The sequence below is a fragment of the Tupaia chinensis genome, unplaced genomic scaffold, assembly GCF_000334495.1.
Source record: "Tupaia chinensis unplaced genomic scaffold, TupChi_1.0 Scaffold000078_1, whole genome shotgun sequence".
In the NCBI taxonomy this organism is placed as follows: domain Eukaryota; kingdom Metazoa; phylum Chordata; class Mammalia; order Scandentia; family Tupaiidae; genus Tupaia; species Tupaia belangeri.
This window is the reverse complement of record NW_006159539.1, coordinates 3,910,605-3,926,071: the sequence shown is the minus strand read 5'-3', so window position 1 is coordinate 3,926,071 and position 15,467 is coordinate 3,910,605. Positions and strand designations below refer to the sequence as shown.

Here is a 15,467-nt window from a genome sequence, read left to right as displayed (position 1 = left end):
ACTTGAACCATGGTTGGCCATGTGGGAGTCCAGCACCTCAACCACTATGCTACTCACCAGCCCCAGCTACCTCTTAATCTTTTGGCACCTGCTATCTTTATCACCCTGTTCCTACCTTTGTCACGATGTGTGTCACCTGCAGGTCACTCCACCACCACACTGACAGTTCTTGGGGACAGACATGTGTGCTATGTCCCCAGGGCCTATGCTGTTGAGGTCTACCAAGTGCTTGATGGATGTGGGTGGATGTGCATTTCCAGAACACAGTGGAGACCCAGCTCGGAAAGGTCCCAAGTCTCATAATGAAGAGAATTAGAACTCTGATCTTTCGACCCAAGTCCTTGCTTCAAAACCCAAGGAGTTACCCCAGGAAGAGCATAGCTTTGCTTTCTCCCTTGCCTTAGATGTATCCAGTTCACAAACCAGGAGCAAGTTCCACACCTTCAGCCCTGTCCTGGACAAATCATGCAAACACTATTTTTACGCAGACTTCTTGGCCTGAGTGTGACTAATGAATTCGCTGTCAATGAACTGTAAGTCTGTTGTTGTCAATAACAAATCCTCTTCCTCTGGTTAAGAGTTTTTCTTGCTTTGCTTTTGCTTGCAAGCATAGTTCACAGTATCACTCTTATGTCCTGGGACATGGAAAGATGCTCTTCACACCTCCTCAGGCTGAGGTTTCAGGCCTTAGATCAGTTCTGGAAAATTCCAGGCCATTATCTGTCTGCACACTTTCTTCCTCTCTATTTCGCTCCTTTTAAAATCCCTATTTGGACAGTGTATTTCAGACCACTGCTCCTAGTAGCGGCTAATCTGCTGTTTAACACCTGTTTTTTATTTCAATTACTTTTTTTTTATGATTTTTAATTTTACTAATTCATTCTTTTTCATTTTTAATTTTGACCAGAGGGAGTTGCAGAGGGGGAGAGAGAAAGTGAGAAAGCAAACCACCAGGTCTGGGACTCGAACTGTGGTCAGCCATGTGGGAGTGTCCAGGGCCTTAATCACCACGTCACCTGCTGGTCCCACTTTTTTTTCTTTTCTTTTCTTTTCTTTTTTTTTTAAGATTTATGGGATTTTTTTTTGTCATTCATCTAATGTTTGATTGCATTCTATTTTTTCCTTTTCTTTTCCCTTTTAAAAAATAATTGTATTGATTTTATGATTATTATTTCTTTTATTTTGCATATGTGCTCACAGGAAACAGAGAAGGAAAGTGAGAAAGCTTCCCTGGGGGATATAGCCACATTGCAATCCCTTCTTCCTTCTCCTCCAGGATTTTGGGCATACACACACACATATACCTGGCATGTTTTTCAAGCTACCGGGTCCAGGACTTGACCCACACAGTCGGCCATGTGGGATCTAGTCACCTGAACCTCGACGCCACCTGCTGGCCCCACCTAAAAATCGTTTTAAACATAGTAACTCTAGTTTCTTTTAGATTGCCTTACGTTTCCGAGGGCTAATCCTCCTCTTCCTTCCTTCCCTTTTCCTTAACAGCAGACATTTCCAGGTGTGAGATCTTCACTATGAACTCCTCGGGGTACTCTGGTTTTCTAAGGGATTCCCGTCCCCCCCAGGTCACTACCAGGCCCTTTTCCCTTTATTTCTACTTTGAACCCCAAAGGTTACACTGGGTTGGGACGAGTTTTAATAACTCCTTAGCCTGAGGATTCATTTACACTCCAGGGATGAGAAGTGCCGCCTGCACACCCGTATGTAACAGAGGCTTCGTTAGTCGTTTTCATAGGAGAGAGGTTTTCCCCACTCGAGCTAGGCAAAGTTCAGCTTCCTTATCGCCTCCCGGCCCCTGCTGGACTTTAACGAGGCGCTGCTCTTTCAGCACCAAGGCTGCATACAGGATCTCAGCGCCTCACGGGGACCCAAGGCCCTGTCCCCCGTCCCTGTGTGAGTGTTCAAATCCTAGCCCCTGGCCCGTAGGGTCTATAAGCAATCCAGCAGCCTTCGGGGCTACATCATCAATCCCGGAGTTTGCTGTGCTTAGATTTATAGCTGTTTCTTTGTTTTCTGGCAGCTGGACTTTCTGGTTGTTTTTTTTTTTTTTTTTCCCCTTTCCTTTTTTGAGTCTAGATTATTTTTTTAATCTAACATGTCAATGTATTGGAAAATGAGGAAAGAGGTAGATTGGAAGAATATTCGAGTCAGCTCAACCTGCTAGGTTGCTGGACTAAGAGAAAAATGAAAGGACCCAGCCCTGGTTTTTATGAGATTCCAAGTCTAGGAGTAAAAATAAACACATTTCAAAATAATCAAGAAGTAACTAGGTGAGTGCTAAACGACAGACCAAGATAATACTTCCGCACGGCCAATGACTGACCTTCTCCTCACCCAAACTTGACTTCCTTGACTTCCCTGGTTTGGCCAAATGCATCCTATATGGTCTTTTTTTTTTTTTTTGGAAGAGGACATAAAATAAAAGAGTAGTGTTGATCCATACACCAAACTTCTGTTGCTAACATACTCCCCATGAACTCAAGAGTCGATTCTAAAACTTAACTTTTGGAAAAAACATACCAAAGGTGGTTTGACTGGCCAGTTCATTGAGGCCTGAATCAGGTATTGTATACTAGGTTGAATGTCCTGGGTCACTGAAGTCTCTATTTTTATCATCACTTTTAAACAAGGGAAACACACACACACACACACACACACACACCAAAAAAAAAGTAACCAAGTGTGGTTCGGACAGGCTTGCATTCAGGAAAAACAAAACACAATACTCTCTTTTCTTGCCCTTTCAAACCACCCTCCTACACAAAATTAGAGAAGGTAATGAAACAATGGTACTCTCTCTGGGTTCTGAAGATCCCATGGCTCTTCCTTCTTCTCTGCGGCTCTTTTATCTGCCCCCAGATCCAAGCCTGCCTTAGCCCTCTTCTCTCTTCCTGTCTTTTGCATTCATCCTAAAACTTCAGCTATTTTCCGAAGGTTGGACAAAAGGCTCGACCTTGTCCCCATAACGCCCAGCCTGAGCTGGTGCGGCTGTCGGGCAGCGCCACCTAGTGGTCTCCTGTATGCGGGTCTCCACTCTGCAGCCCAAACCTACACACTTCTTTTGCTTCCTCTTCCTTCCCCCCCCCTTGCCGCATCCTCCTTGTATTAGAAGGCATTTTCTTTCTCTAATTAAAAGCAGAAATCCTCATGTATTCTCTGACCACCTCCACTCAAGCTCTGTCCCTTCTCTGCTGCGCTTTCTCCTCCCGAGTTACAACGTCAGGGCAGGGTCGAGGGGTCTGGAGTCTCACTCTCCTATAGCCTATTCGCTGTTAGCGTCTGGTCCCTGACCAGCTAGCTTCCTTCAATCTGTGCTCTGTTTCCTGAATCATCTAAAAACCCTGCTCATGGCGGTCCCTCCCTGACCATAAAAACCTTCAAAGGCTCTGCTCTGCCCATACATAAAATCCATGTGCGTAATCCTGTGTAACGTGGGGCTGGCAAACCTTTCCTGCAGAGAGCCGGATCGTAAATATCGGAAGCTCTGCACCTACTCAGCGCTGTCGCAGCACACAAGTAGCCACAGGTTACAGGTAAAAGGATGCGTATGGCTGCTGCCCAGGAAAGCTGTTTTCAGGAACACTGAAGTTTGTGTTTAATTTTCACATGTCATGACAGCACGGAAAATTCTTTTGACTTGTGTTATAAGTTTTTTTTCCCCCCATAGGGCACATGCACTCACCAGAGAGAGGGAAAGCTAGAATCACCCCCCCCCAGGGGACCAGCAGATGGCGTAATGGTTATGTCGCTGGACTCTCACATAACCGGCCATGGTTCGAGTCCTGGACCCAGTGACCTCAAACTCACACCAAGGGGGGACCAGCGGATGGCATAATGGCTATGTCACTAGACTCCCTCATAGTTGACTGTGGTTGGAGTCCCGGACCTGGCAGCTTAAAACTCACCAGGCACATGTGCGTGCATACCCAAAATCCTGAGAGGAGAATGGAGCAGAAGGGATTACAACATGGCCATCCTCGCTTTTTGTCTCTGTCTGTCTGGCAAGTGCATGTGCCCTATAGCAAAAATCTCTCTTTAAAGAACAAATAAGTAAATAACACTCATGCCGGATGCACGTGCATGCATGCCCAAGATCCCACGTACAGAGTGGAGGAAAAGGGATTGTGGCGTGGTCATCCCTCTGGAGGGTGATTTCTCGCTTTCTGTCTCTCAGGCAAGTGCATGTGCCCTATAGCAAAAACTTCTTTTAAAAATAATAAATAAAATAAGGGGATGGAGCCAGCAGGCAGCAGGGTGGTTAAGGTGCCGGACTCCCACCAGAAGCATGCTGGCTGTGTGCGCATGCCCGAAATCCCAAGGAGAACGGAAGAGAAGGGACTGTGGCATGGCCATTCCCCCTAGGGGACTGATTTCTGGTTTTCTGTCTCTCTGGTGGGTACACACAAAACTCTCTTTAAAAAAAAAAAAAGAGGGGGACCAGCAATTAGCGTAATGGCTATGTTACTGGACTCCCACGTAGTCGACCGCGGTTTGTGTTCCGGACATGGTGCCTTAAAACTCATGCCGTGTGTGTGCGTGCCCAAGATCCTGAGAGGAGAATGGAGGAGAAGGGATTGCAGCGTGGCCATCCCCCCGGGGGGTGATTTCTTGCTTTCTGTCTCTGTCTCTCTGTCTGTCTGGCAAGCGCACGCACCCTATAGTGAAAAAAACTCTCAAAAAAAGAAAAAAAAAAGGCAAAAAGAAAAAGGACCGTGTCTGATTCTTCTCTGCATTCCTAGAGCCTCGAGCTTGTCAGCGCTAGACAATATCTGCACGATGCTGAAGCACTGGGCCTATTCTGACTGTAGGCGTGAAAATTCCAGAACCAAAATACAGTCCCTCGTGTCTAACCCTGACGGTACGGAGCTGGGAGCGTCCTCGTGCACACGGCTCCGTACAGGAACGAGCTCAGGGACTCTGCCGTGACCATGACTTGCACAGAGCACTGCAGTCTTACACAACACACTTCTGCAGGGACAGGGGTGGCCGGCGACTCCCCGTCCAACCCGTGCCACGCTTGCTGTGGACCCTCGTAGCCAAGGGTGATTGTCTGGAGACAACTGAAGCAGTTCCCCCACACCCGTCTTTGGGACGCCCTGGCCCTCCCTTCCCTTCCTGAACACCCCCAGACGTATTCTGTGTTGCAGTTCATGTTCCCAAAGAAAAACAGTGCAAGAATATGGAAGATTAACTGCTGAGCGAGGCAAGCCGAGGGGAGGGGAGGGGAGGGGAGGGGAAGGAAGCGCAGCAATCTTCAGTTCCAGGCAGGACACAGGACCCTGTTGAGAGGTGACCGTGTCAGGCACCGAGCGTGCAAAGGTGCACAGCCAACGTGCCAGTCAGGGGAGCCACAGCGCCCTGCGGCCTGCAGACTCCAGGATCCTGCAAGCCCTGTGCCGAAAGCTCCAGACACGGGACTGGCAGATGACATAATGTGTACGTTGCTGGAGTCCCACATGGCTGACCGCAGTTCGAGTCCCAGACCCAGTAGCTTGAAACTCATGCCGGGTTCATTTGTGTGCGTGGCCAAAATCCCGAGAGGAGAATGGAGGAGAAGGGGTTGCAGCATGGGGGGGATAGGGTGATTTCTCGTTTTCTGTCTCTGTCCCTTTCTCTCTCTGTCCAGCCAGTGGACACGCCCTATAGCAAAAGTTTCTCTTGAACAACAACAACAACAAAGCTCCAGACACATCTTGTCCCAAGATCTACAGACCAGTGATTTTGGACTCTGCTACCGACCCTACAGCGCCGCTGAGAAGAGAAGGGAAATCTACCTTCTTGCAGCCTTCCGTCGGCAGCCGCGGTATATCCACTTGCTAAGTAAAGGCAGAAGTCGTGTCTCCTTGACCTTTCCTATTTACTGACCCAGGAGGGCTCTTCCCGAGCCCAGTCGACAGCTCATTTCTGAAGTGCTCAAGGGGACATGCTACTGTAGCGCCAGATGGCTGCTGGAAATGAGAGAGGAGACCGACATTTGTACTCTTGGCTCTTGGTGCGGAATCACTCTGTTCATCAAATCTGTCTACACTTGACCTTTCAGTGAAAAGCATGCTGCTGTATTAACAAGCCTCCTGGAGAAGAAGGGATAAAGCCCGTGTCAGTGCCCCAGCCCCACACCGGGGTGCTCCGTGCACACGCCTCAGGATGCCACATTTGGAGGCAGGTCTTCCTCAAACTTCATGTGCAAGCTGAACTAGAGGTGGGATCCTCATATCAGAGAAGTGTTTCAAAGCACAGTATTTAGCTCCCTGCCACTTCTTAACAATCTTAATTATTCTGCTCCCCAGAGGGTCACCTGGAGTTGGTAATTTTAGAAAATAAAGTGAAAAAGATGAGCTATTTACTTTCCAAACAACCCTTCTCAGACTAGCCAATTAAATCTTCACTGGCCCTCAGGCGTGTAACATCACCTTCAATATATTATGTTATATTGCGCACATTTAAAATTTGCTCTACTGGCTATTTTGAAAGTATATATTAAATTGTCAATGATATTCTTTGCTGTGAAATACAGTTCCAAAGAAAAACAAAATAATTAACCATCAGCTAAAAATGTCTCAAAAATTAATGAGGTTGGATTTTGGAAAACAACCTTAGCATAGCCAATGAAAAAAAGAACTTGTGATTTCCATGTAGAGCATTGTGGGGAATGAGTGTGTGTAATCTGAAAAGATCTGTGGTATCCATCATTGGTCCAGTCAGAGAGACGTAAAATTGTACGGAACAGTAGCTCATTAGGAAGAGAGAGAAAAGAAAACTTTTTTTCATATACTGTGAGTTCTTATAAGACCACAGTAGTGTACCATTCACAAAGCAGAAGTTCTGAAAAAAGGAAAATCACAGGCCAGCAGGTAGCATAGTGGTTAAGGCACTGGACTCCCATATGGCCAATTATGATTCAAGTCCTGGACCTGGTGGCTTCCTTTCTTGCTTTCTCTCTCTTGCTTTCTCTGTCTCTCTCTGGTCAAATTGAAATAAAAAATGAGTGAATAAATAAAAATTAAATAAAATAATTATTTTTAAAAAATAATATGTCGGAGCAATAGATGGCATAATGGACTCCCACATAGTCAGCTGCAGTTCAAATCCCAGACCCAGTGGCTTAAAACTTACACTGGGTGCATGTGTATGTGTGCCCAAAATCCCAGAAGGATAATGGTGTAGAAGGAATTGCAGCATGACCCTAGGGAGTGAATTCTCACTTTCTGTCTCTCTGTCTCTCCAGTGACCACATGCATCCTATAGCAAAAAATCTCTCTCAAAAAAAAAAAAAAGGATAATTTATAACAACTAAATTTCCAACAGATCTATGATAAAGCAAACACTAGCAGATTTTTAAGATACCATGGAAAAACAAATACTTGTCACAAATCCAGGGCACTCTTTCTCTAGTATTAGAAACAAGGTACTCAGGGACTGGCAGATGACATAATGTGTACGTTGCTGGAGTCCCACATGGCTGACCGCAGTTCGAGTCCCAGACCCAGTAGCTTGAAACTCATGCCGGGTTCATTTGTGTGCGTGGCCAAAATCCCGAGAGGAGAATGGAGGAGAAGGGGTTGCAGCATGGGGGGGATAGGGTGATTTCTCGTTTTCTGTCTCTGTCCCTTTCTCTCTCTGTCCAGCCAGTGGACACGCCCTATAGCAAAAGTTTCTCTTGAACAACAACAACAACAAAGCTCCAGACACATCTTGTCCCAAGATCTACAGACCAGTGATTTTGGACTCTGCTACCGACCCTACAGCGCCGCTGAGAAGAGAAGGGAAATCTACCTTCTTGCAGCCTTCCGTCGGCAGCCGCGGCTCCCCCAGCGAAGATGGTTTTGACGTAGATTCCAATGGGACCGTAGATGCTGTCCTTCCCCCCCACGATGCTGAAGCCCAAGCCCTGGGGAAAGAGGAGGCTATGAGCCAGGCTGGCCCTTGCTGAGGGCAAGCTCAGCAAGGCACCTTTCCGGCCTCTGGCCTTGCAAAGGAGAGAGAAGAACTCTAACTGAGGGCCGGGGGGGCACTTCGGCTCACATCTGGACGCTTCCCGAGGTGTGCCAGGAGTGAGCGCGCCCGTGACCCTGGCCCCGCTGAGGTTCAGGGTGGATCGTGGTGTAGAGACCCTCTCGGGGTGCTGTCTCTCTGTCTCTGGCTCTCTTGCTCACAGAAGAAACAAAAAATGATGTTATAACCTAACCCACAGAATTGTGTCTAAAACATACCTCGCAGGGCCAGCAGGTGGCATGGTGGTTAAGGTGCTGGACTCCCACATGGCTGACCGGGGTTTGAGTTCTGAACCTGGTGGGCTTGCTTTCTCACTGTCTCTCTTTTTTTTTCTCTCTCTGGTCAAATTAAAAAATATTAAATGATAATAAAATCAAGTAATTCTTTAAAAATCATAATAAATAAAATTAAGTAATTCTTAAATACACACACACACACCTAGCAACAACAGCCAAAACCTCAACTGTGATAACAGCAGCTTGTGATGAAAGCCGCACTCGGGCTCCTACCAAAGGTCCCTCGCTCCCTTCTGTTCTGCAGTCTGACCCCCCTCCCATGACCCGCCTGCACCTGCACCGTCTCCCTCCCCACCATTGTTGTAGGTCACCCCCCCCCCAGTCGACAAGCAGGTCTAGGATTGTGCGGTGGCCCTGGGAGGAGAGCTCAGGACCCAGCAGGTAGTCCCCCTGTGGGAGCAGCCTGGAAGCAGCAGGGAAGGCGGAGGGGAGGGCCGAGTGAGGTCTATGGGGGGTGCGGCTTCCCCTGCACACCTGCAACCTGCCGGGGGCATTAACGGGAGGACCTGGGCAGCCCGCCACATAGCAAAACAAGTTTGCACAACTTGCAGCATTTTCCCGAAAAACCAGAAAACTCGAACTCCCTACAGCCTTCTCCTGGGCTCAGCGGACGCTCTTCTAGCCTGGGAGCCGCCTGAAGGCAGTGAGTACCCTTCCTATCTGTGGGCATCCGGCCTCCACGGGTGCCCTGGGCTCTGGGAAGGCAGCAGTACCAGTGGGAAGCCAGGGGTTTGAGTCCAGCATGCCAGGTGGTGGCCAGTAACCCTGGGCCGGCCGCCTACAAAACAGGGCCGTTAGCCGTGGGCAGTGCTGTGGTTTGGGTCCTCTCCCCACGATTTGTGTATTGAGATTTGGCTACAAAAGTATCAAAAAGTGAATCCTGGGACCAGCAGATGGTGTAATGGTTATGTCGCTGGGCTCCCACGTAGTAGACCACAGTTTCAGTCCTGGACCCGGCAGCTTAAATCTTACACTGGGCGCTTGTGCGTGCGTGCCCAAAATCCGAAGAGGAGACTAGAGGAGAAGGGATTGTGGGGTGGCTGTCCCCCCCGGTAGCTGATTTCTCACTTTCTGTCTCTCTGTCTCTTCAGTGAGCACATGCTCCCTATAGCAAAGATCTCTCTCTAAAATTTTTATTTAAAAAAAAAAAAGGTGGGGGGTCTTTGAGAGGAATTAAATGATTGGGGTGGAGTCTCTATGACTGACTCCTGGTAGGCTTTTTTCTTTTCCTTTTTTTTGGGGGGTGGGGGGAGAAGTTTTTGCTATAGAGCATGTGCGTTCACCAGAAAGACAGAGAGAGACAAAAAGCGAGAAATCACCCCCCGGGGGGATGGCCACATCGCAATCCTTTCTCCTCCATGCTCCTCTAGGGATCTTGGGCACGCATGCACACGCTACCAGCATGAATTTAAGCCCCTGGGTCCGGGACTTGAACCATAGTCGACTACATGGGAGTCCAGCGACGTAGCCATAATGCCAACTGCTGGTCCCTCTGGTAGGCTTTTAAGGAGAAGGAAGGACACCAGCAGGGACATGCAGATGGATGGACACAGATGCTTGCTTCTGTTCCCACTATGACACCCTGCACAGTGCTAAGGCCCTAACAACAGAAAAGCCGTTGCCCAGTATGGCCTCTGGGCCTGGGACCTCCAAACCGTGAGCTAAATAAACCTCCATTCTCCTCAAGTCCCCAGGTCGGGTATTTTCTGTTACTAGCAACAGAACGGACAAGCGCACAGTTATCTCAGGTCAGCAGCTGCTCATGGCTGCCTGGCGTGTAACCCCTGTGCACAGACACAGAAGGTGTGTCAGCCCTCGTTACAACACTGCAGGGAACCGGTGAGCATGCACCAGGCTAGAAAACCCCGTGAACAGGGTGCTGCTCACAGCTTCTGTGAAGGCGGGGTGTGTTCCAGGACAGGCGAGACAAATGGTGACCAAGAGTAGCACAACCTCAGGGAACATGTGAAGGAGGAGCCGTGTCAGGGCTCCCCTGTAGGCCCTTAGACTCACCCTGGCTGAAACAGCTGCTCTAGACACAAGCGCTCACCCACCCTGGTGAGGCAGGACAGCGTGACGGCCAAGAGCAAGGCCCCGGAGTCAGGCAGCCTGGGGTCATCGTGGTTCAGCCGCTCACTGACCAAGTGACCCTGGGCAAGTGTAATGTCCCAGGCCCTCGGTCCCCACCTCTAGCGAAGGGAGACAGAGAAGGACTGCTGGGAGGATTACCAGCTTGGTCTGCGAAGCTCTCGGCACAACGCCGGAGTCCTGCTGGCTGGTTGGACGGTTCGATGTGACTTTACCTCAAGCACTGGCTGATCCTTCTAGATCCGGTTCCTCCTCCTCCTCCTCCTCCTCCTCCTCCTCCTCGTCCTCCTGACCCCAACCCCGGCCTCAGTCCTGCTGGCCTTCCCCATGCATGACGAGGCCTTGGTGAGGTTGCATCGGCTGAACGGAGGCCGGCCGGCCTCCTCACTGTGTGCTCCTCGCCCCTGCGGTGTGTACGCCAGAATTCCTACACGCCACCATCCCTCTCATTCCACCGCCAGGCCCCACGGAGACGAGTGACATTTCAGACACACCAACAGCATCTGCGCCATTTTGGGTCCCGTTTGTGTAAGTTCTGGTGTTCTTGACTATTCTGCCTTCTTTGGTACATTACAAAAAACGTAAAGGTCATTTATTACAGTATCTGAAAAAGGTACTCTGATTTACTAGTCAGAAAAATGGGCTGGGGCCAGCAGGTGGCGTGGTAGTTAAGGTGCTGGACTCCCACACGGCTGACTGCGGTTCGAGTCCCTGACCCATGCCAGGCGTGTGTGTGTGTGTGTGTGTGCATACCCAAAATCCTGAGAGGAGACAAGGAGAAAAGATTGTGGTGTGGCCAATTCCCTTTGGGGCTGATTTCTCACTTTTCCCTCTCTCCGTATCTCTTGAGCACACATGCCCTATGGCAAAAACCTTAAAAAGGAAAAAAAAGAAAAGAAGCTAGAAATGAATTAGGGACCAAGCTCCAAAAGTGCTGAAGGTCACAGTGTCCTCTGTAAGAAAACCATCATTTTGCTGATTGGAAAAGTGTGCGTTGCTTGAAATTCACTTAGTTCTGATATTTTAAAAGAATTATTTCATTTTATTTAATAGTGTTATCATTAATTTAACCAGGAAGAGAAAGAGAGAAAGCAAGCCAACAGGTCCGGGACTCGAACCACAGTCGGCCACATAGGAGTCCAGTGCCTTAACCACCACACCACCTGCCAGCCCCTCGTTCTTGAGTTTTAACAGTCTAAACTCTGTGTTTACCACCTCTGGCATGCCGTGACGCCAGTCACGTCCTTCTCGCGGGAACGGGTGTCGCCCAGGAGTCCCGATGCCGGCGGTCCTTACCTTGGCCTGGCCCTTCATCAGCACGATGTTGGAGATGACCGAAGCCTGCAGGCCCCCAGACGGCTGCACCAGCTGAGCCGTGCTCAGCGACCGTGTAGGTCTCGAAGTGCCCTGCAGAGAGGGGCCGGGGGACAGAGCATGAGCCACATGGGACAGCAGCACCGCCTCCCGGGGAGCAGGAAGCCCAGCCACAGAGAGGGACGCCCTCTGCCCTGAGGACCCACAGCTGCAGGACTGCAGGTGGTTAACGGGGTGTGGGTGGGAGGGGCCCGCTCTCCCCGCAGGGCCGCAGCAAAGGCTCTCTCGGGCTTCAGGGAGGGATGTGCAGATGTCATAGCCCACGCTGTGCCCAGGATGGGTCCTCATAACCAAGGCCTCAGGCAGAGGTGAAGGTCACTGCCGCGAACGCCCACGCAGATGGCGTCCTGCTCAAGAGAGATTCACTGACATCTTCCTGGGCTGCGCGGGGTGCCGGGCCAGGGGGCAGGAATCCAAAGATGGAAACTCCAACCTAGGACTGGCCTGTGGCCTAGTTCTTAAGAAAGCCGGATCCTACCTGGCCAACTGTGGTTTGAATCCCAGCCCTGGTGGCTTGAAAAACATGTGGTGCATGAACACGTGTGGCCCAAATCCTGACAGGATGGAACTGGAGGGAAGTGACCGCCTGTGTATCGGTGTCGCTCCCAGTCTGTAAGCTGGTCCCCGTGGGAGGAAGGACACACACTGGGGAGCCACGTCAGGCTCAGTTCAGATTCCGGTCCTTGGTTTTAAAATGTATGCGTCGGACAGACATCGCCAAGCCGCAGTGTCCTCACTGCAAAAACGGGGCTAAGAGCACCTTTCTTTCTAGCTTGTTTCCTTCTTAATTTGATCATTATTATTACTATCTCTTGAGAGCTTAGGGCTATAGGGCACACGTGCTCACTGGACAGACAGATGGAGGGAAAGCGAGAAATCACCCCCTCTGGGGGGTGGCTACGCTGCAATCCCTTCTCCTCCATTCTCCTCTCAGGCTTTTGGGCACGCACACACACACGCCCAGGGTGAATTTCAAACCACCGGATCTAGGACTCAAACCACGGTCGGCCATGTGGGAGTCCAGCCCCTTAACCATGACGCCACCTGCTGGCCTCCTCTAGCGTGTTTTCAGAAGGGGAGTAGCACTGGGAAAGCAACCCACTGCCACAAGGGTTAGAAGCACAGGCTTTGGAGTCCAAATTCTGCTTTAGTGTTAGCAAAGTGAACACACATATTTTCTCAGCATGTCCAAGCCCCAGGTCCCTTGCCTACCTCCTGGAGCTTTAGGAAGAAGTAAAGGGATCCTCATCAAGCCTCTGGTCAGGGGCTGCCCCGCCTTCTCTACACATTAGCACCTGACAGTATTGAAGGGACAGCACCTGCAAGTGCCTGTCACAAGGGGGCGCTCTCTGAAGGGCCATTCCTCACCTAGAAATGGTCTCACTGCTGAACTGGCCTCTGCAGTTCTGGGGGTGCAATACCCTATCCACTATGAACCGTGGACCCCTCCCCTCCATGTTTTGTCCCCTTTATTCTTTTTTTTTCTTTTTAAAAATAATTATTTATTTAGTTTTATTCATTATTTTTAAAAATGTGCTACGGGGCACATGCATGCAAGAAAGACAGAATGAGAAGGCAAGCTGCCAGGTCTGGGACTTGCACCAAGGTCGACCCTGCGGGAGTCCAGCACCTTAACCACCACGCCACCTGCCGCCCTCCCCTTTCCCTTTATCCTTACCGCAGCCTTTCCCGCTGGGCAGTCCAGTTGTTGCGACAGGGACTTCCTGTTACTGCAGAGAGAATAGGGCTGCCTGTCGGACGCCGCTGACTTCCCGGCCATTGCAAAATCAATGTCTCCCGTGCAGTAGGGATTAACACCTGAGCCAGGAGAGAAAACACAGCAAGAAGTATCTGTGCTCCCAGAACGCAGAGCCCCACCAACTGCTGACGCTCGCTTAGCCAGGGGTCAGGGTCAACATAAACCCCTCGGCACCCCGAGTGGGGCGCATGGGTGGAGAGGGGGCGTGTGGAAGGCCTGAAGGCAACTCGTTCCCTCCGCCTGTGCTTTCTGGAGCCTGAGGGTGAAGACAGGGCTCTAGCTTGCATTTCACCTCAATGCAACTCAGCGAGAGCTGGCGGGGATCGCCTATGCCCTGCAATTTGGGGGAGGAGGTCTCAGGAAGCCACAGTGCTACACTGAATTCAGACCCTGTGGTCAGAAGTTTTCAACTCCAACCAAGATGAGAGAGCAGGACAGCTCAGAGGGCTCCCAGGAGGAGGAGGAACCAGAGGGCACCCAGGGAAGCCAGCAGGAACGGGGGATGGAGGAACCCTCCGCGCTCCCGGAAAGATGTGTTTGCGTGGCTCTTACACACACTCGCACACACTCCCTCACAAGGGGGAACATACACACCCCACACACTGACAGCTCTGGATTCTTTGGGGATCCAAGCAAATGCAAAGTGATGGCCCTCCATTCGGTGCGAATACCAGACTTCCTTTTCTCTTGGAGAGATTTCTGCTATAGGGCGCGTGCACTCGCCAGAGACACAGAAAGCCAGAAATCATCCCCCAGCGGCATGGCCACACCGCAATCCCTTCTCCATTCAATTCCTGGGATCTTGGGCATGCACACACACACACACACGCCTGGCGGGAGTTTGTAGCTACCTGGTCGACCATGGGGAGTCCAGCAACAGAACCACTACGCCATCCACTGGTCCCTCCCAGGCTTCCTTTCATCTGCCACACAGTGGGAACCCCTTCAGAGACTGTGACTTCATCCCCCCACCTAGAGCAGCACCTCCACGCTGAAATACCCACGGTGCTTGCCACGTCCGTACTTCACAATGCTCTAAAAGTCATTGAGAGTGGAGAAACAGCTGAGAGCCGCCTTAACCACTGTCAGTTTACGACCTACCCTCTTTCCCACACGTTCATGATATAGGAGTTACTCTCCAGCTACTTTATTACACTTTCCCTAGTGTCTAAGGAGCGCCCTCTAGAGGCCAGAGAGAGGCCCGTCTTCCTGGGTCCCTCAGCTCAAGTGAGGAGGACATCTGGGGAAAATTCCCTCCGAGCAAAGCAGGTGATTAGTTGTCATCGTTGAGAGAAGGGCAGACTGGGGCGGGTTTTGCAGAGAGGCAGCTGGGGGCCAGGACAGATGGGGAAAAGAACCGGTCTCCCTGGGATGCAAAGTCCCTGAAAGGGACAAGTGACAGGCGTGGTGGAGAAGGGAGAGGTCTTGGCCCATCAGCTGAGAGCGTGGCTGAGGACATGTCCCTGCCAGGATGGCCACTCCCAGCAGCGGCCTCAGCACAAGTAGGTGGTCCTCTCTGCTTACAGGAACCGATGGCTCCCAGATGGACCGGGAAGAGGACGCCAAGGGCGTGGAAACCACGCTCTGGAAAGAGGCCACTGAAACGTGAAACAGCTGCGTGCAGAGGCTGGGGACCACCTGGGCCCAAGCTGCCTGTGCGTCGTATTTACCTGGGGAGTTAGCTGAAAGGCAGATGACAGGGTCAGCAGATGACACAATGGTTCTATCACTGGTCAACCACAGTTCGAGTCCTGGACTCAGCAGCTTGAAACTCCTGCCAGGCACGTGTGCATGCGTGCCCAAGATCCCAAGGCGGGAATGGAGGAGAAGGGACTGCAGTGTGGCCATTCCCCCCTGGGGGTGGGGTGCTTTCTTGCTTTCTGTCTCTCCAGTGAGCTCATGTGCCCTATAGCAAAAGTCTCTCAAAAAAAAAAAACGGG

At 50.7% G+C, this 15,467-nt stretch overlaps 1 protein-coding gene across 3 annotated transcripts in view; it reads right to left on the bottom strand.

Annotated features, from left to right (window-relative positions):
- IL16 (interleukin 16) overlaps window positions 1-15,467 on the bottom strand; it is an 89,046-nt gene that overhangs the window by 30,077 nt on the left and 43,502 nt on the right. For all 3 annotated transcript variants that reach the window (XM_006142651.3, XM_027769049.1, XM_006142653.3), the window contains exons 4-6: window positions 13,447-13,586; window positions 11,691-11,801; window positions 7,792-7,906 (exon numbers count right to left, since the gene is read on the bottom strand). In XM_006142651.3, the coding sequence (XP_006142713.1) occupies window positions 7,792-7,906; window positions 11,691-11,801; window positions 13,447-13,586 (366 nt within the window). The remainder of the gene's footprint in view (window positions 1-7,791; window positions 7,907-11,690; window positions 11,802-13,446; window positions 13,587-15,467) is intronic.